This window comes from Chiloscyllium plagiosum, unplaced genomic scaffold (genome assembly GCF_037043375.1).
Source record: "Chiloscyllium plagiosum isolate Xiang-an unplaced genomic scaffold, Cpla_swu_hap1 HiC_scaffold_14, whole genome shotgun sequence".
Lineage (NCBI taxonomy): Eukaryota > Metazoa > Chordata > Chondrichthyes > Orectolobiformes > Hemiscylliidae > Chiloscyllium > Chiloscyllium plagiosum.
In genome coordinates this window covers 66,239,803-66,259,779 of record NW_028270152.1, presented here as the reverse complement: position 1 = coordinate 66,259,779, position 19,977 = coordinate 66,239,803, and the positions used below count along the sequence as shown (strand labels likewise).

The window sequence follows — 19,977 nt, the reverse complement described above, 5'->3', positions numbered from 1 at the left end:
CAACTTGTTCATAGAAAAGAATGCTTTCTTTGACTGAAATGCTACCAACCAAGAACAAGTGGCTTTTGTTAAAGTCTTAGCCTATTAACCGGAAGGTACAGATCTCAAATGGAACAAGACCGCATTTCATACACAGATGCATTTCCACAGTGTTGGTGAACCCACACTGCAGCCGGGAAAGTTTTGAAATCATATCACACTGTTTACATTTATTTAGCCTTTGTAGTTCAAGATCATAGTTCTGCAGCAACTGGTCTGCACACCCACACACTGTAAGCAACTGCTGGCTGCAATTAATAAGCAGTTACTTTCAAAGTATCACTATCAGTATTAAGCCACTTCTGAAAATCTATTTGGTGGAAACCCCCTCAGTGACGTCACAATGTACGTACTACAAGACAAGTTAGGTTGCTCCTCATTAACACTACACTTTAAATAAATGTGTTGCTGAGCATCAGTGCAGAGAAATCCATGACGTTTTGGACAGACAAAGGTTCAGCATTCACACCATTGCTCATTACTCTCAAAATCACAGTGCATGAATAAACCTTTCAGTTCCTTGTGCCAGTGCCTGCTCTTTTAAAGAGCTAAGCAATTACTCTTGCTCTCCTATCCCTATAGCCCTGTGAATATTTCCCTTATTTGTCAAATTCCCTTTTGAAACTAGCAGCTGAATCTGCTTCCACCATCATTTCAGGCAATATATTCCCGAACATAACAGCTCACCATCTAAAAACATTCCATCTCCCCTCTCCTATTCTTTCGCAACACATCTTAAGTATCATTTGTATTTTCTAGTTACCTAACTTCCTGCTAGTGGAAAGAGTTTCTCCCCATTTATAGAATGGAGACCATTAGTTTTCCTCTCTCTCATTCCCTATTGGCTACTTGAGTTATGTTTCCAGTCAACACAGTGCTGTTTAACCAAATTCCATGAAGGCACGAACTTCGAGGAAAAAAAACAATCGAAAAATTGGCTGTTATTTGGGGCAATATTTTCCCCCAACGGCATTGAAATTTGTTTTTAAAACGGGCCATAAATATTGTCCCAAGGCCCACTGAAGAGATGTCAGCCCTTATGAAAATAAATCAACATGACATTGAAAAATTAATAAAACCACATTGCACAGATAACTCTCCACATAGCTCTCATTTCCCAACCCAAGTCATTCAATTATAACAGAAGCAATACTGAGGAGGGACTGACTTGTAGATTTGAACCTTGCTTCATTGTGTCTAGGTGACATGTATACAGATGAACCTCGATTATGCGAGCAACACAGGCAGAGAGTAGTTTGCTCAGATATTCGAATACTGGATAACACAGTTTAGCCAAGCATTGGGACCATGTGATCTTGTTTGGATAATCCGAAATTCAGATAATTGAAGGCCGGATAATTGAGATTCCTCAGTAAATGATGTTAAAAATATATAAGATGTTGCTGGGCTTGGTCGCTTAAGGTGAATCACAGAATAAAATGTGGAGTTGGTCCAAATAAGAAGCTACCTCTGTTTTGGTCTATTTGCCACTTCATTGTGCTCAACCTTTACCCCAACCGCACACAAAGGAGTCTACAATACTGTGACAGTGTCACTGACTATGATACTTAATGTCAAAGTTTGAAACTTGTGGCGAAAATACGGACACCCCACCTTGATCTAAATGGTTACTTTTGTGAAGCTGAGGCAGAAGCATGCTTTCCCTATTCCGACATAAACTGGTACAAAACCGTCAGTATAAAATGATAGTCATATAATGGAACTTTCCTCGAGATATTAATTTTCCGCTTGATGAAAATTTCTCTCATACCTTGTAATTTAAGGTATGCAGTAGGAAATGTAGCGGTGATGCCAATGGAAGATAATCCAGAGGACTGTGTAAATGCTCTGGAATATGGGTTCACTTTCCATCATGACAGCTAGTGGAATTTAAATTCAATTAATTTAGAAAATCCATCTAGAATTAGAGATGCTTTCATGGTCATTGTTATCAAGACTATCAATTGACATTAAATAAAAACATATTTGGTTACTTTTTGAAAAAAGGGAAATAAATCTGCCATTCTTATCTGGTCTGGTCTGGCCTACATGCGACTCTAGACCTACAGCAACTGCCTCGAAGGGCAGTTAGAGATGGACAATAGATTGCCAGCAATGTTCACATCCCAAAGCCCAATGAAGAGGTTCCAGCCCTTGCTAAAATAATTAACATGACAACATTAAAACATTAACTAACAAAGGAAAAGCACAATTTTTGACTCAACTAACTGAACCATCACTCCACAGAAAAGGAACAGGGAAGAGGTACAATGATGACCTAAAAACATTCAAATGTTAGATCAACAATACAACTCCGAGACTCCATAAAATGAGGAAAGGAAAGTATATCAATTTTGATATCGCTGTGTTTAAAGCTCAATTGAGTAGCCAAAAGGCTGAAAGCCATAACAGTACACAGATAGTACACTTCCTTCAAAATTAATCAGAATTCAATTTGAGACAGTTAGCTGCAAACCAGTTACACAAAGCAAACTCCAACATATTAGGCTCATTTTCCATTGCCCGGCAACAACATGGAACAATAGGAAACCAAGCTCTTGTTGCACAATAAGACAATTAATTCAGATTTAAACAGGACTGTATCTGAAAAGGTAAAAGTAGAGGCAATTGTGGACAAACTACAATTTTGAATACAAAGCTTTTGCATGAACTTGTTACATGGCCAGATTCAAAGATACAGCAGATTGCTCATAAAAGAACTTGCATTTATACAGCATACCAGCCGGAGAACGTGAAGCAAATCTCTAAGGAGATAACTGACCTCAGTTCACAATTACGAGTGAAATGACCTAGTTTCACCAACAGGAGGAAAACTTTAGGTACAACCAGATCCTCTTGAGTGAGGATGATGTGACAGTGTTAAAGCAGCTTAGCTCTGTACAAGAAATATATAGAGGGTTCGTGGTGGTGGTGGCGGCGGCAGTGGCAGGGGGTGTGGAGTTTGTAAGGTCCAAGTGGACAGCTCTTTTTCTGAAACTGGAGACATTTCTTCTCCTCAGCATCCAACCTCCCCCCCCCCACCCCCACCAAGAACCCAACCACGTCCAAAACCTCCCTCATGTAAGGGCTGTCACTATCTTTTTCTGCCTTTAAAAACTGTGGAGTGTAATGAGAAAAAACGTTTTTTTTAAAAAAAAAAGATGATTGACCTGGATGATTTCACGGCAAGGAATCCAATTTTTTGTGGCTGCGGGTTCCTATAATGTGCAGACAATCAGGAATCGAGGGGCTGTTTACAAGTTGTTCTTAGTTAACTGAGCAGGTTGGAACTGGAAACAAGTTAGAGATATTGACAAGGCAGGGGTGGGTTGGAGTGGTGCTGTGTTATCACCAGCAGCAGCTGACTACTCTCTGCGGTTAAAAAAAACAGTTTTAACTTAAAGTAAACCAGATACCTTTCCTGCAGCAATTGCTGTGAACTGAGATTTTTGAACTGAAAAAACAGACACTTCCAAGGTGAATCAGTCAGTCATTATGGACAAATCAAGGAAAGCTTCCAGAGAAAGAATTAAACACTAAAGACCTGGCAAGCCAAAGTAAGATCATATAATCAGAATTGGGATGAATGAACTTTCCAGTTTCTCTTGTGTTAATAAGCTATTTTCCTTGCTTGTGTGTGCGCGCACGTGTGCGTCCAATGATTTATATCTGTGGCAATAATTTAGTTATAATAAATGACCATCCTCATTTAGGACAGACACCTGGCCTATGCTTTCCATCGACCTCAGTCAGAAAATCGGGTACTGTGTGCACTTTAAAAATATTAACATTTGGTATGTCTCTGGGAAAAGCAGGCCTCAATTTATGGTGCACTACGTCTGTGGTGTAACACATGATTGAATCACCATGCGTGGTATCTCTCTCACAAAGGTCAAAACCTCACATAAGAGAGGCCCAACCATTTGCTAACCACCTTTACTATCTGCAGGCCCCCAATCCTCAGTTTCTATTCCCAGAACTACCTCTTAGTTCCTTCACAGGTGCCCTCACATATTGTCTCTCTCTGCAAGCTGTTAAGACATAGAGTCTTAAGTAATCGGAGACCCAGTCTTTTCACTACTGGGGCCATAGCGTAACACCCTGGATCAATCGGAAGTGTGAGCAAAGTCCCAGTTTCTTGCTCCCTACTTCAATATAGGCCCCTGCATCTTAAGATCAAGTGGTGAAGGGAGACGATTCATTGCCTCACCCTTGGAGTTGGGAACCCGATTGGTAGGGTTTACACAGCCTTCTCTGTACCTTAGCACTACTTCACCACATGATTTACATCCCTAACCATGCCAGATCTCATCATTTCCTGAAAGAATTTCAGAAGATCAAACTGGTAAAAGAATGAATCAACAACATGGTGTGTGTGTGTGTGTGTGTGTGTGTGTGTGTGTGTGTGTGTGTGTGTGCGGAATAAACTTTCTACAGCAGCATTTCTGAGCCTCACATTATCAGTAAGCCGTGGTTCAAACATCTTGGAGCTCTTTGATTAACTTCATTTCATTTTTCTTGCACTGTCACTCAGAACCAGCGTGACTCTGACAATGTGGAATGGGAAGTAAAACCCCTTTTTATCTGAAAAAGTACACTGAAGGAGGGGAAAAAAAAACAACTTATTTGTTTGGAGGCTTAAAACGTTTGCTTCACCCTCAAACTCAGCCTGCCCACGGAGTGCAGATTTTGTGAAAATTTCCTGTAAATTCGCCAGGATTCCACAGTGGAGGCCAAAAGCAGCAATCACCGGAAGAGATACGCTGAGGCAAACTAGGAAAGGCTGAACACAACAGCAAAACTTACAATAAAACCAGGCAAATACCCTTTTTAATATAAAACAAACAAAATCAAATTCACTTTATTCCTTTGGAGCAGGCTCTTAAAACAATGATACATATCATAACATTTATTTATACCACTCAAAGTGATACCACTGTCGAAGTGCCACTAACCTTGATCATCTCTGCTACATAGCTTTCTGGCCCAGTGTATTCAGTGGAGTCCTTGACTTTCACCAAGACAATAAAACATAGATAGTGCCACATGTTGTGCTCTTCCTTGATATGTTCTTCAAATGTTACTGTCTTATTGTCAAATTTATCCCTTTCCAAGCCTAGAAACAATAAATCAACTAATTACCAAACCTGTGACTAATTATGTGTCAAAGTGGAGTGTAAACAGAAACAGCTCATCATCATTTAAACAAGCTTCTGACTGAGGGGATCTATTACTCAAACATTATACATTTACATGTGTTCAGAGATTTTACAATCAAAGTAGTGCATAACAACTTCAGGCATTTCAAATCATTTGGAATGCAAGATCTCAATGTGAAACCGTAAAAAACTCATTTAACCCAATGCTCATCTGTTCTGTACAGTTGGATGCTGTAACATCTGCTGTTACACTACTAAAGCCTGCACTGTTGCACCTGTTCCGGCAATTCCTGGGCATGGAAATGTATCACACAACAGTTTTTCTTGTTCAAATATATTATTTTGAGCTTTCCCAATCAAACAATGTGGTCACGTTGTATTTCAATTCCCTGCATTTGTTCACAGCCAAAAACAAGAATTGCTGGAAAAGCTTAGCAGGTCAGGCAGCATCTTTAGCGAGAAGTTAGAGTTAATATTTCAAGTTCAATGATCCTTCCTCAGAATTAGGGAATTTCCTATCCATTCCAACTCTCAGCATTTGTTCCTTTTCATCTGAACTCATTTGTTAAATGAGATGGTGGATAAAAGGGGAAGACATACAAACTGGAGGTTAACAGCCCACACATTCAATAGAACACTCAGATTTCTTCCTCATCTGAAGCTCTCCTTCCTCAGAGACGTTTCAATGGGATTTTTAAAATGTAAAACAGTTGTTATAGAGTCAGAGGTATAAAGCACAGAAACAGACCCTTCGGTCCAACTCGTCCATGCCAACCAGACATCCTCAATAAATTAGTCCCATTTGCCAGCATTTTAGCCCATATCCCTCTGAACCCTTCCTATTCACGTACCCATTCAGATGTCTTTGAAATGTTGTCATTGTGCCGGCCTCCACCACTTCCTCTGGCAGCTGATTTCATACACGCACCACCGTCTACGTGAAAAGGTTGCCCCTTAGGTCCCTTCTAAATCTTTCGCCTCTCACCCTAAACTTACACCCTCTAGTTTTGAACTCCCCTCCCCCCCCCCCCACCCACCCCAGGAAAAAGACCTTGTCTATTTACTTTATCTGCGCCCCTCACGATTTTACACACCTCTTATAAGGTCACCCCTCAGCGTCTGACACTTGAGGGTTCAACAGCTCTTTCTCTTGCTGAAAAAAAGACATTTGCCTCAAAGCTTTTCATCTTGCTCTTATTAGGACATTTCCCATGAATATCCATTTAAAGGGAAAAACCAACAATTACACTGTATGAGGTGAGTGCTGATTGGCTGGCAATTGATCTCTGATTGGAAGAAATGTTGCCATAGAGAACAGAATAAAGAACAGTATAGCACAGGAACAGGCCTTTTGGCCCATCAAGATTGCACAGACAGGAGGCCTTTCTTAACGAAAAAGCTATTGCTTCCACAGGCTCTGTATCCATACGTTCCCTGCCTTTTCATATATCCATTAAGATGCCTCTTCAAATGTTGCTTTTGTATCTACTTCCACCACCTCCTCTAGCAGTGCATTCCAGCATTTTACCACCTTCTGTGTAAAGAACCTTATCTCCTTTTACCTTAAATTGACATCCCCTCGTATTAGGCATTTCTACCCTGGGGAAAAAGCCTCTGACTATCCATTCTATCCATGTCCCTCATGATTTTGTAAACTTACATCAAGTCGCCCCTCAACCTTCTTCGACATTCAAGTGAAAACAAACCAAGTTTGTCCAATTTTTCCTGATAATTATTACCCTCCCAAACCAGGCAACATCCATTTCTGAACCCTCTCCAAAGCCTCCATATCCTTCTGGTAGTGTGGTGGCCAGAACTGTACACAATATTCCAAATGTGGTCTAACTGAAGTTCTAAACATCTCTAACACGAGTTGCCAATTTTTATACTTGATACCTTGACCGATGCTATATGCCTTCTTGAGCATCTTATCCACCATCTTTCTCATCGCTCAGCCAACAGACATTGGGAACTCGTATTGCTACTTTCAGAGAACTGTAGACCTGTATGCCTAGCTCCTTCTATTTTGATGCTGCTAAGGATTCTGCCATTTACTGCATACTTCCCTCCTGCATTAGACCTGCTGTTCACCCCCAGTTCACACTGACTGACCCCGTTCCTCAGGTATTTGTCCTGCTGTTCTCATTCAGGTTCACGCTCCTCCGCTCTGTTGCTGCTGCTTTGACTATTGCACCAAATCTCGGACAATGTGCCCATTAATGATGATTGTCTGTTACTTGCCAGTTTTGTTTTGAAAAATAATCTGCTGGAATCTTAATAGTTCCTCGGAAACCACATTTTCCAGAGAAATGGTTGTGAGACTTGGGTCTGATGTTTCTCCTGACTGTAGGCATCGCACCCAAACACTTACTGAAGACAGGAATACATACCACAAATAAAGCAGGTGGTTTTCAGAACTTCTTCCTTCTTCTGTTTTTCACTCCTCAAGTCAGCAAAAGTGTCAATGATGACACCGAAGATCAAGTTCAGGACAATGATGATGACCATGAAGAAGAACAGAAGGTCATAGATCACACGAGCAGCAAATAGTGGTTCCTGCAAAAAAGGATAGACACAATAAATGCAGTTACTTATGATGGGTAATAAGTGCTTTAGAAGTCAGTTTAGTGCAATAAAATGGGACTTTCCACAGCTGGTTTGCCACACTGGACAGACTTTCTCCAAGTTGGTTTAAAATTATACCAAGTTTTAGACACAAAATTAATTTGTTTTAAATATTCTTCGTGCATGCCAGAAAGATTTCCGCATATTACATAGAAAACGTAAGCCTCCTTCAAGCCTGCTCCATCATTCAACAGTGATCATGGCTAAACATCCAATTGAAGAGTCTGTTCCTGCTTTCTCTCCGTACCCTTTAATACCCTTAAGCCCTCACTTCCGTTTTACTCAGTCTTGAAAACATTGCTTTGGCCTCAACCAGTTTTTGTGGAAGAGAATTCCACAGGCTCACCCACCCTCTAGTGAAGAAATTTCTCCTCACCTCAAACTGAAATGGCCTCCCCCTGTTCCTTGGGCTGTAACCAGTAGTTCTGGGCTCTCAAGTTATGGGGAACACATTTTAAAAATGAGCGCAGTTGGTTTTATTTACCACACAAAGTTGATTTCTGATGTTTTAAAATTATTAATAAAGTGCAACATTCACAAATCATAGACAATCTACATTTACTTCCAAAATTCCTAAAGAAAGATTGCGAGATATTTGAAATATTGGAATGTGAATAATTGGAAGGTTAATGTCCCAAGCTCATTTCATGATTTTTTTTAAAAAATAGGATGAAATAAGAGGTTGCACATTTGTGTCAAAGAGAAGCAGGACAGTAGGCTCATATTCAACCATGGATCGTGTTGGCAAATAAAGCTTGACCACATAAAAATGTTAAGCAGTGAACCCACTAGCCCACAATGGACCAGACAGCATTAACACCACATAAGTATTGTTTTAAAGACAGTACCTCTTTGGAAGGTTTCCTGAGCACATCTCCAACCCCTCCACCACTTCGCAGTCCATGGCTGAGTACAGTAATGATACACATCAGCAGGGTTTCACAAGTATGCTCCGAGTCCTCTTCATTCTCTGCAAGCAGCTCTGACAGGGAACAATTTGTGTGTGAGGTTTGACTTTCAAGATACGTGAAGGTAACTTAACTTACAATTAACAGGGCATCACTGCACCTTGCGAGTTAATGTTCTGCTGAAACATTCTGCCTCATCCCACTTCCTGAATACACTGGTTTGAAACTAAGGTCACCTTACCGTTACTTTCCACAGAGTAAAGTGTTGAACAGTTGTCTCCATTGCCAAGCCGACAGACATCAGCAGTCAGGAACTCTTCTGCCATTGACGCAGCATCTTCTAAACAACCAGACCAGAAAGGAAATCAGAAGTTGCAGTTTTGTTTACAAATATTCAGGTCTATTCCCACCCACTTGCTAATGCAGGGACAACATTTTAGAATGAATCCATGTTTGAATAGCCTGCAGGAATTAGAGAGTTGGTTTGAATGGATCATTTTGGGGTTGCAGATAAGCCAGGTAGAGAACTAAGTTGTGAAAAGAAAGTGGCAAGTTTGCAAAGAAACATACACAAGTTGAGTGCATGAGCGCAAATTTTAAAATAAAGTATAACATCGATAAATGTGAATCTGTCCTTTTTGATAGAGCAACAAAAACTATATACTTAAATGGGGAGGGACTGTAGGATTGGGTGGTAAAGAGGGATTGGAGGGCTCCTGGTAAATGAATCATAGAAAGTTAATATGCTGATACAGCAAGTGACTCGGAAGGCAAACAACCTTTTTGTTCACTGCAAATAGAATAGAATATACAAGTCAAGAAGTTTTACTCCATCTCCCAGGGCATTGATGAGGTCACACCAGTGTACAATTTTAGTCTCCTTATTTGAAAAAAAAAAGACATAATTGCTTTAGAATACTTCAGGGAAGGTTCAGTTGACTGGATTGCTGGGAGGCGGGCTTATCTTATGTAGAAGGATTGAACAGATCCTGAAAGACTGAATAGGATGGATATCAGGAGAATATTTATTTTTGTGGGAGAGGTTAAAACTAAAGGACATTAGGAGAAAGATATTCCCTCAGAAAGAGCCAGGGTGTGCAAATCACCTATCCAGAGGCATTTAAAGCTGAATCCTTAAATTTATTCAAGGCTAATTAGATAAACAAGGAAAGTGGAGTTGAAGCCACAACCAGTTCAAGCATGAACTTTTTAAAATTAGATTCCCTACAGTGAAGAAACAGGCCCTTCGGCCCAACAAGTCCACACCGACTCTCCGAAGAGTAAATCTCCCTGACCCACTTCCCTCTAATGCACCTAACACTATGGACAATTTAGTTTGGCCAATTCACCTGACCAGATTGTGGGAGGAAACCGGAGCACCTGGAGGAAAACCACACAGACATGGGGAGAATGTGTAAACTCCACACAGACAGTTGCCAGAGGCTGGAATCAATCCTGGGACCCTAGTGCTGTGAGGCAGCAGTGCTAACCACCTAGCCACTGTGCCGTCCTACAAAAACTTAGCAAAGGATGTTTGAGTGGATGGTTGATTATTGAATGTTGGAGCAGGATCAAAGGGCAGAATGCCTACTCCTGCTTTTCTGTTTCCAACTAAATTTTCATACATCCCAAAATCCAGCAATATACATATTATTTTCACAAAGTCACTTGATGCTAGTAAGGGATTGAGTCAACATATAAGCAGCTAAAAGCCACTGCAGTCCCAGAGGACCGTAGGCCTGCTCTCTCATTAGACAGAGTCGAATGGCAAGTTTAACCTGAGGGTCACCATGCCACAGGTGAGGGTTAGGGTCAGGTAATTTTGAATAACGTCAGCCGGTGTGGGAATTGAACCTTCATTGTTGGCATCACTCTGCATCACAAACTAGCCATCCAGCCAACTAAGCTAATCAAACTGGAGTAGATTACTCCAGGGTTATGACACATCTGTCAAACCGAGGAGAATTTTCAGGAGAGATGTTTGAACAAGAATATTTGGGCTTTATACCTCCTAGGGTCTGGGAGAAGCCCGAGAGATTTATTTACGTACTGCTTTGCAAATTATTTTTGCATACTACACCTAGCACTGAGTCACGATAGAGACACTTTAGATCCAACTGGTTACTCCCCAAGGGCATTTTTTAAAAAAAAAAAAAAAAAATCGGCAAATCACTTGTAAACTCACTGCAAATTTGGCCACAATGACTGTTTCATATCATGTTGCAGAATTATCCCAGAATAAGGCAGAACAGTGGAGATGCATCTGTGTACGCTTGGCAAAAACTGTTCACTTAAGGCAGCTAACATGGAGCGAAAGAGCTGTTCAAGACAATTTCTACTAATTTCTCTGATACAGGGCCGATATTAACATAGTGGAATGCCCGCTAGAAATCCCACATTCTTGCTTCGTGGAAGACAGGGAGGAAAAGGCAGTGGGGTGGGGGTTGTGGGGGGTGTGGTGTAGGAGGATAGCTCCAGAATCTTACAACAGAGGAAGATGATAAGCTACCACAACATCACTGCTCTCTGAAACAAGGAGAGATCTGCTTTTTATTGAAACATGACAGGGGGAGGATTGGAAGGAGCAAGAAAGGAGAAAGGGTAGAAGTGGGTGGGGGGGGTAAGAGGAGAGGGGGAAGGAAATGCAGGGGACGGTTTAAGGGAAAAGGACAGGAGCGGATGAAGGCTGGGAAGGAGAAGACCAGTAAAGTCAGGTAGGAAACGCCAGAAGGTGGGGGCAAAAGACACATGGAGTCATGCTACAGATGTAATAGAGCCTAACTCAGTTATGGGCTACACACTGCCTGAGGCTGTTTCAGTCAACTTCAGACTTGTGCTCATTCCAGGAAAGCCACACACACCTGTCCTAAGGAAGTGCTGCTCTGAGTTTCAAACCAAACAGCAGCCACTCTTGGGAGATATAGTTGCCTCATGCTTGGAGGAGATGGCAAGAACGTTTACTGCTGCCTTCAATGGGAGGCCTTTTGGACAGACCCTGCTGTCAAGTGGGATAGGTTTTTTCTTTATTGTGACCGAGTATTGTTTAACCACTCACCGACGATGGATGGGAAAAAAAAATCGATGAAGTACTGTAGGTGATGAAAATTGGAAAAAGAACATTTTGCACGATGGAACTCCTGTAGCGATACCTTCGGAGTGTGATGTTTGATTTCAAAACACCACACCACTTAGTGCCAGATTGACTGTGTCCTTTAAATCACCATGACCTTAGTTTTGAAATGGCTTTTACAGCCACACCTGATCATGTACAGTCTTGATAATCAAGGGCGAGATGGTCAATCTTCTTCTGAGTTTAAAAATGAACAAAGGGGCATTCATCGTAGCAATTATGAGGGAATTTAAGACATGTGAAGAATTTTCTAGAATCCAAGTATAATCATATGGGTTAATAGATCATCAGTTCATTATACTTCCATACTGGGGCAAACAACACCAGAACATAGTCATGATTTGGAGATGCCGGTGTTAGACTGGGGTGGACAAAGTTAAAATCATATAACACCAGGTTATAGTCGAACAGGTTAATTTGGAAGCACTAGCTTTCGGAGCGACGCTCCTTCATCAGGTGGTTGTGAAGGAGCAGTGCTCCAAAAGCTAGTGCTTCCAAATAAACCTGTTGGGCTATAACCTGGCGTTGCAATTTTTAACAAAGAACATAGTGTAATCATCACAGGAATTCCACATACATTCCTTCCAGGCTGTTCCACCATTTAGTACAATCATGGCCAATCATTTGTCTTGGTTTCACTTTTCTGTCTGCACCCCAATTCCTTTGATTCCATTGAATCCCTACAGTTTGGAAGCAGGCCATTTGGCCCAAGTCCACACCAACCCTCTGAAGAGGATACCATCCAGGCCCACCTCCATACCCTAAGCCTGTGACCCTGCATTTCCCATGGCTCCTCCACTTCGCCCGTACATCTCTGGACACTCGGGGACAATTTAGCATGGTCAATCCTCCTAACCTGCATATATTTAGTCTGTGGGAGGACACCAGACACCCAGAGGAAACCCACACAGACATGGGGAAGAAGTGCAAACTCCATACATTCACTCGAGTGAAATTGAACCCGGGTCCCTGAGCAGTGCTAACCACTGAGCCACCGTGCCATCCCGAGAAACGAAAAACCTGAGAGACTAAAAAAAAAACCTGTTTATCTCAACATCCAACATTTTCAACACTGGCACATCTACAACCCTCTGAGGTCAAGAATTCCAAAGACTCTGAAGCATTTGAATGATGAAGTATTTCCTCCTACAATTCAGAGAGGTTCAGCCACTCAACTGGATCTTTTGTCTCCATGGTCTCGATTCACCAGCCGGGGGCAGGGTAACAAAATAAGTCTATCAACCCCCTTCAGAATCTCAATGTTTAATGCTAAATGGTTAATTGTCAACTTGTGATTTTGGACAGCAGAGCTTTCATTGTATAAGCTCAAGGTGAAAGGCTGAAACAAAGCAAACATTTTAACCCCAATTTTCTAATTGGGGTATCTAAAACAAATCAAATCCACTTATTTGGCCACTGGTCATGGACTAGCCAGTCTGGTTGATTATTGGGTCTTGAAGGACAGACCAGTCACAGGGGAATTGAATCCTTCATGCTTTGATTAACTCTACACACAAATACTAATGGGGAGGGATTTTCCTGGCTGCTAAATTAGTGAGAAGTCAGTTCTGTACAGATTTGAGCGAGTGAAACCGCAGCAGTGTGCCTGTACACCGTGGGAGTTCCCTAAGCTTGACAGTTGTGAATTGGATCTAAGCGGTCTCTTGACCGGGGTAAGTGGGATGAGAGCTGGTGCAGATATGATGGGCCAGAAGGCCTCCTTCCGTGCTGTAACGTCTGTGACGTTCAGTAGGTTGGACGTGGGGACTCAAACATTATGTGCTTCAAGACAAATGGCAGCACTGTAATGTGCTAATTATCGATTGGTGACAGCTTGTTTCCCGCCACGTTTCTAAGCTTGAGAACATTTGCTGAGATTTCAGGGAGGCCCAGGATTTCCTAGGTTGAGTGGACTCGCTGTCGACTGCACACAAGCTGCTATTAATTCTTCAACAGCTTGTATTCAACCCTGCAAAACTCTGGTGTGGATGTCCTCTGGTGGAAGGAACAACAGAATTGAAGGAAGAACTTGACGATTTATAATTAGAACCTAATTGTCTAAGCTTTGGGGAATTTTAACTACAGGCTCACATCTACTGCAACCCAACCTTGATTACTGACCTTGAGATTCAAGCAAAGCACTCAAGTGAGCCAACACGGCTGTACATTAACAAACACAAGAGACTGGCACTCTGACTGTCTCTTCAAAACATTATACATGTTGTTCATTATGTACTCTACACTTTGTCCTTTAATGCATTACAGCTTTAATTATAGATGGAATTGTTAAAGCGTACATGCATAAGGAATGAAACTGGTTGGACCATCCTGCAGTTAAGGCAGGAGAAGCGACAGCAGCAAACATAGCCATGTCATCCTACAAAGTCCTCCTTATCAAAAAACTTGGGTTACCTGCCAAAATTGGGGGGAGCTGTCCTAAAGACTAATCAAACAACAGCTTGAATGAGGTCATACTTATAAAAATGATACCTTACAGATAATTCCATCACCAACCCTAACTATGTCCTATCCCTCTCGCTGGGCAGACCATTCAGTAGTGGCAGCACAATAGTATGGTAAGCAGTCAGAGTTAAACTCTTGACTCTTGTCACATCCTGTTGTGAATGGTAATTGGATAATTAAATATCTCACCAGAGGTGGAGGCTCCACAAATACTCCATTCTCAACGACAAAGGAGCCTGGCACATCAGTGCAACCTTCACTGACCAAAAGTACTGAGGGGTCAATCCATCTAGGTCTCTTCCTGAGGCCCTCAGCATCACTGATACCAAACACCAGCAAATTTGATTCATTCCATGTGATGTCAAGAACTGGTTGGAGGTACTGGATACTGCAAAGGCTATGGGACCTGGCAGAAGTGCAGAAGATTAGTGCATCAGAACCGGCTGCAATCCCAGCTTAACAGTTCCAGTGATAACACTAGCATCCACTTAACAATACATAAAACTGACCACATTCATTCTGCGCACAAAAAAAAAACTACAGGACAAATCTAACCTGGCCAATTACCACCCTATCCTGCTATGATAGGTCAAAGTGACTGAAAGAGGCCGTCAATAGTGCTATCAACTGGCACTTAGCAATAAGCTGCTGACTGCTGCTTAGTTTGGATTCCACCAAGGCCATTTAATTCCTGACCGGATTATAGCCTTCGTCCAACCATGAACTGAACAGTTGATCAGAAGAGAAGAGAGGGTAAATGCTCTTGACATCAAAGCAGCATTTGACTAGGTGTGGCATCATTGAGCCAAAGAAAAAGAAAAGCCAATGGGAATCGGAGAGAAAAAAAAAACACTCCAATCATTGGAGTCATATTTATCACAAAAGTAGGTGGTCGTGGTTGTTAGAAGTCAATCATCTCAGTCCCAGGATATCACTACAGGAGTTCTTCAGCATGGTTTCTTCGTCCCAACCATTTTTAGCTTCATCAATGGCACTCTATCCATCAATATGTTTGTACAATGTTCAGCTTGATTTGTGACACCAGTGATGCTGAGGCAGTCAGTGAACATCTGCAGCAAGACCTAGGCTTGGGCTGAGGAGTGGAAAGTAATATTCACGTCAAACACAAGTGCCAGTAATGATTCTAATCATCTCCAAATGATATTGATTTGGCATTACCACTGTTGCTGAATCTCTTCTAGGCTACTACTGAAATGGACCAGCCATTAAAAGTACTGTAGCTACAACAGCAGGTCAAAGGCTGGGACACTAACTTCCGAATGTCAGTCCACCACCTATAAGGCACAAGTTAGGAGTATGAAATATTCACCACTTTCCTGGATGACTGCAGCTCCAAAAACACAAAGTTTGACACCACTCAAGACAAGGTAGCCTGCTTGATCAGCACTACATCCATCACGCAACTCACCAAGTCTCTTTCGATAGCATCTTACAAACACAGTTATTCCAAGGCAGCAGAGACATGTGAAAACCGCCGTCTGCAAATTCCCCTCAAAACCACACACCGATCCTCTGTTGTGGAACGATATTGTCATTGGGTCAAAATTCTGGAACTCATACAGTACTAACAGTAATGTGGGTGTATTTAAAGTGCTGTAGGCCATATAGTGTAAAAGAAAAAGTGGCTCATCACATTCTCAAGGGTAACAGTTGCTGGCCTAGTTACCAATGCTCACATTGCCCGAATGAATAACTTTTTATAAATTAAGCAACACAACCAAAGTTCGCAATTACCAACAATTGTTGTGGCCAAGGATACCCACATGGGCCAGGGTTATGCCGGTCTCTTTATGGGGTACGTAGAACAATCCTTTTTCCAGTCCTACTCCAACCTCCACCCACATCACTTTATTTGGTATGTCTATGACATCATTAGGGCTGCTTCACTCTCTCATCTGGAATTGGAAAGGTTTATCAATTTTGCTTGCAATTTCCATCTCACGCTCACCTACACCTGGTCCATTTGACTTTTCCCCTTCCCTGATATCGGTTTCCATTTCTGGGTATAGGCTGGTGACCAATGTCCACTACAAACCGATCGATCTTCACAGTTACCTCGACTATCCATCCTCATGCTCTACTTCCTCTCAAGACTCTATTCCATTCCATTCTCCATCACATCTGTGCCAATGAAGCCAACTTCGAGAAGGGAGCCTCTGAAACATCTACTTTCTTCCTCAACAGAGGATTCCCCAGCACCGTAGTTGACAGGTCCCTCAGCCAGGTCAGACCCATCTCCTGTACTTTGGCCCTCACCCTCCTCTCTCTTCTCCCACAACAGTGATAGGGTCCCCTTTGTCCTCACCTACCATCATCCACATCCATAGGATCATTAGCCGCCATCTCCAATGGGATACCACTACCAGTCACATATTCCCCTCCCAACCTTGTCAGCATTCTGAGACACCTTTCCCTTTGAATCACCTTGGTCCACTCCTCCTCCATTCGAACAAGTCCCCCCCCGACCCCACTGCTCCATCGTAGCTTCCTCCGCAAAATGTGTAACACCTGCCCATTTAGTTCCTCCCTCCCTCAGTATCTAAGGCCACAAACACACTTTCTAGGTGAAGCAGCACTTCAAACAACCTAGTCTACTCTATTCACTGCTCACAACGTGGTCTCCTCGACATTGGGGAAACAAAGCACAGACTGGTTGACCACTTTGCAGAAGACTGACATTCTGCCCACAAAAAAATGACTATGAGTTTCCAGTTGCTGTCAAGTCAACACACCCCCACTTTCCCTCGCCAACATTTGTCTAGAGATTGCTGCAGCGCTCCAGTGAAGCTCAGCGCAAGCTGGAAGAAGAACAGCACCTCATTTTCCACTTAATGACCCTGCAGCCTTTTGGGCTTTATATTAAGTTCACCAATTTTAGAGCTTAAGGCACCTTCTCCCACGTCCTTACCCCAACCCCCACACACCATCACACGGTTGCCACCACACAAACCCATTACCAGCTACTTCTAGTCCCCTTAGCAGGGGAAACGTTACTTAGCAGTTTTTCATTCTCCCAGGCTGACCTTCACCCAGTCCTTGGTCTGTTCAACTGTTTCTCTTTTTCTTTGGTCTCTACTTCCACCTAATGTTTATTCCTCCCCCTTTTAGGATCCCTCACTGGACCCTAAACGTTAACTCTGCTTTCTCTCCACAGATGCTGCCAGACCTGGGTTTTTCCAGCAATTTCTGATTTTGTTTCGGATTTCTGAGCATCTGCAGTTCTTACAGCTATTTTCCCCCCACAATTACGAACTCAAAAAGGTGCATTTACTCTTGCAGTGTTTCCATTGCTATTTTAAATTTAATAACAACAGTGCAGAATAGCTCAATGAGAGATCTGCGGTCCTTCAGTCGATAATAATGTTTGAAACACGTGATAGTAAGTAATCCATTGTTCTCATTGTAGGGGATTGCAATGGTTGATTATTAATCTTTATTAATGTTGCCCACAACTAGTTCTGCTTTGTTAATAAGCAAACTGGTTAATTTTAGTCTCTAACAACCTTGTTCTGCATTTGCATCCTGCCAGGCTGAGTTGACTGAAATGTATTATCGGGTAGTGTAAAGTGCAGTGTGAGGAGTGTTCCACTAGGTTACAATTATCAACTCAGAGCATACACTCTTCAAGGGTAGGCCAGGTAATGACGCTTTTTGATACAAGAACAAGACTAGGTTAATCCCTCAAGTCTGTACGACCAAACAATATATTATCTTTTAAAATTCATTCATGAGACATGGGTGTCGCTGGCTGGGCCAGTGGTGTATTGAACAGCAGGGTGGCTCAGTGGTTAGCACTGCTGCCTCAACACCAGGGACCCAGGTTTAATTCCAGCCTCGGGCGACTGTCTGTATGGACTTCGCACATTCTCCCTGCGTGTGCACGGGTTTCCTCAGAGTGCTCCAGTTTCCTCCCACAGTCCAAAGATGTGTAGTCCCGTTGAGTTGGACATGCTAAAATTGCCCATTGTGTTCAGGGATGTACAGTCTAGGTAGATTAATAATGGGAAAAACAGTGTTGTAGGGATAGGGCAGAAATGTGGGTCTGGGTGCGATTCTGTTTGGAGGGTCAGTGTGGACTCGATGGACCAAATGGCTTACTTCCACATAGAATTCAGACAATCATTATACATTACCCAACCTTTACTGCCCAGAGGGCTGTTAAGAGTCAAATGACATTACTGTGTGTCTGGAGTCACATATGCACACCAGGTAAGGATGGCAGATTTTGTTTCCTTGAAGGACATTGGTGAAGCAGATGGGCTTTTTGAAAAAAAAATGACAGCAGTTTCATGGTCACCCTTAAACTCTTAATTAAAACGTTTTGTTAATGAAGTTAGATTTGATCATCTGCCTTGGTGTGATTTGAACCAGAACATTGCCTGCATTTCTGAATAAAGTCTCCACCCCCGAGGCTCCCAGCCTGAAGGGCTTTTGCCCAAAATACTGATTATCATGCTCCTCGGATGCTGTCTGACCTGCTGTGCCTTTCCAGCACCACACTCTTAACTGATATACCACTAGGCCTATGCCACCCTCTTGGATTCGGGCTGATTGGTACCTCCACTCTAAATATTGTACCTGTCTTTAATCAATTCCCTCAATGCCCCGTACCTGACAAAAATCTGTCAACTCAGTCTCAAAAAAGGTTTGACCAACCCAACATTATGGGGTCGGAGTGGGGTAGACCAGGGACTAAGAATTCCCACCACATGAAAACATACTTCAAGATTTTATTATGCACCAAAGCAAATCACTTGAACCTATCAAACCCTGAACGCTAGTCTGATCAAGACCCAATGTTACAAATGCAAGGGACTACGAGCCTTGCCCGTGCAGTATTTCTTCAGAGTTCAACTCTTTCTGCCCTGCCACCTCTCATGAATTTTCGCTGCAAGACTGTCTAAGGGCAGTCTAATTTTCTGAGGTACACAGTTGCACAGGTGAGGTCTGACTAAAGCAATGTGCAAATGAAGCACAACCTCATCTGCTTTTTATTACTCCCAAACTCACCTTGAGATAAGATTAGATTAAATTAAATTACTCACAGTGTGGAAACAGGCCCTTCGGCCCAACAAGCCCACACCGACCCTCCGAAGAGCGACCCACCCAGACCCATTCCCCTACATTTACCCCTGCACCTAACACTACGGGCAATTTAGCATGGCCAATTCACCTAACCTGCACATTTTTGGACTGTGGGAAGAAACCAGAGCACCCGGAGGAAACCCACGCTGACACGGGGAGAATGTGCAAACTCCACACAGTCGCCTGAGGCGGGAATTGAACCCAGGTCTCTGGCGCTGAGGCAGCAGTGCTAACCACTGTGCCACCGTGCCACCCACTAAAGAGGTGGCATTGACAGAGGAGTAATGTCACCAGGCTAGTAATCCAAGCAAGTCTATTGGCAATCATTGTTGATTGTTAAAACCCATTCAGTTCATTAACATCCTTTACCTTGTCTGGCCTATATGTGACTCCAGATCCATAGTAATACAGGCTTTTAACTGTCCTCTGAAAGGATCTAGAAAGTCAATTGTTTGAAAGCAACTAAGGATGGGCAACAAACTGTAATCTTGCCAGCAATTCCCACATTCATACAGGAATTTCTTTTCAAAATCTTTTTTTGACTATA

General features: G+C 42.5%; 1 protein-coding gene across 1 annotated transcript in view; it reads right to left on the bottom strand.

Moving 5' to 3' along the window:
- Positions 1–4,892: 4,892 nt before the first annotated feature.
- Positions 4,893–19,977, bottom strand: part of LOC122559178 (inositol 1,4,5-trisphosphate-gated calcium channel ITPR1) — a 205,366-nt gene continuing 190,281 nt past the window's right edge. Inside the window, exons 35-38 of the mRNA XM_043708559.2 lie at positions 8,973–9,071; positions 8,672–8,805; positions 7,589–7,754; positions 4,893–5,155 (exon numbers count right to left, since the gene is read on the bottom strand). Of these exons, the coding sequence (XP_043564494.2) occupies positions 4,962–5,155; positions 7,589–7,754; positions 8,672–8,805; positions 8,973–9,071 (593 nt within the window). The 3' untranslated portion in view covers positions 4,893–4,961. The remainder of the gene's footprint in view (positions 5,156–7,588; positions 7,755–8,671; positions 8,806–8,972; positions 9,072–19,977) is intronic.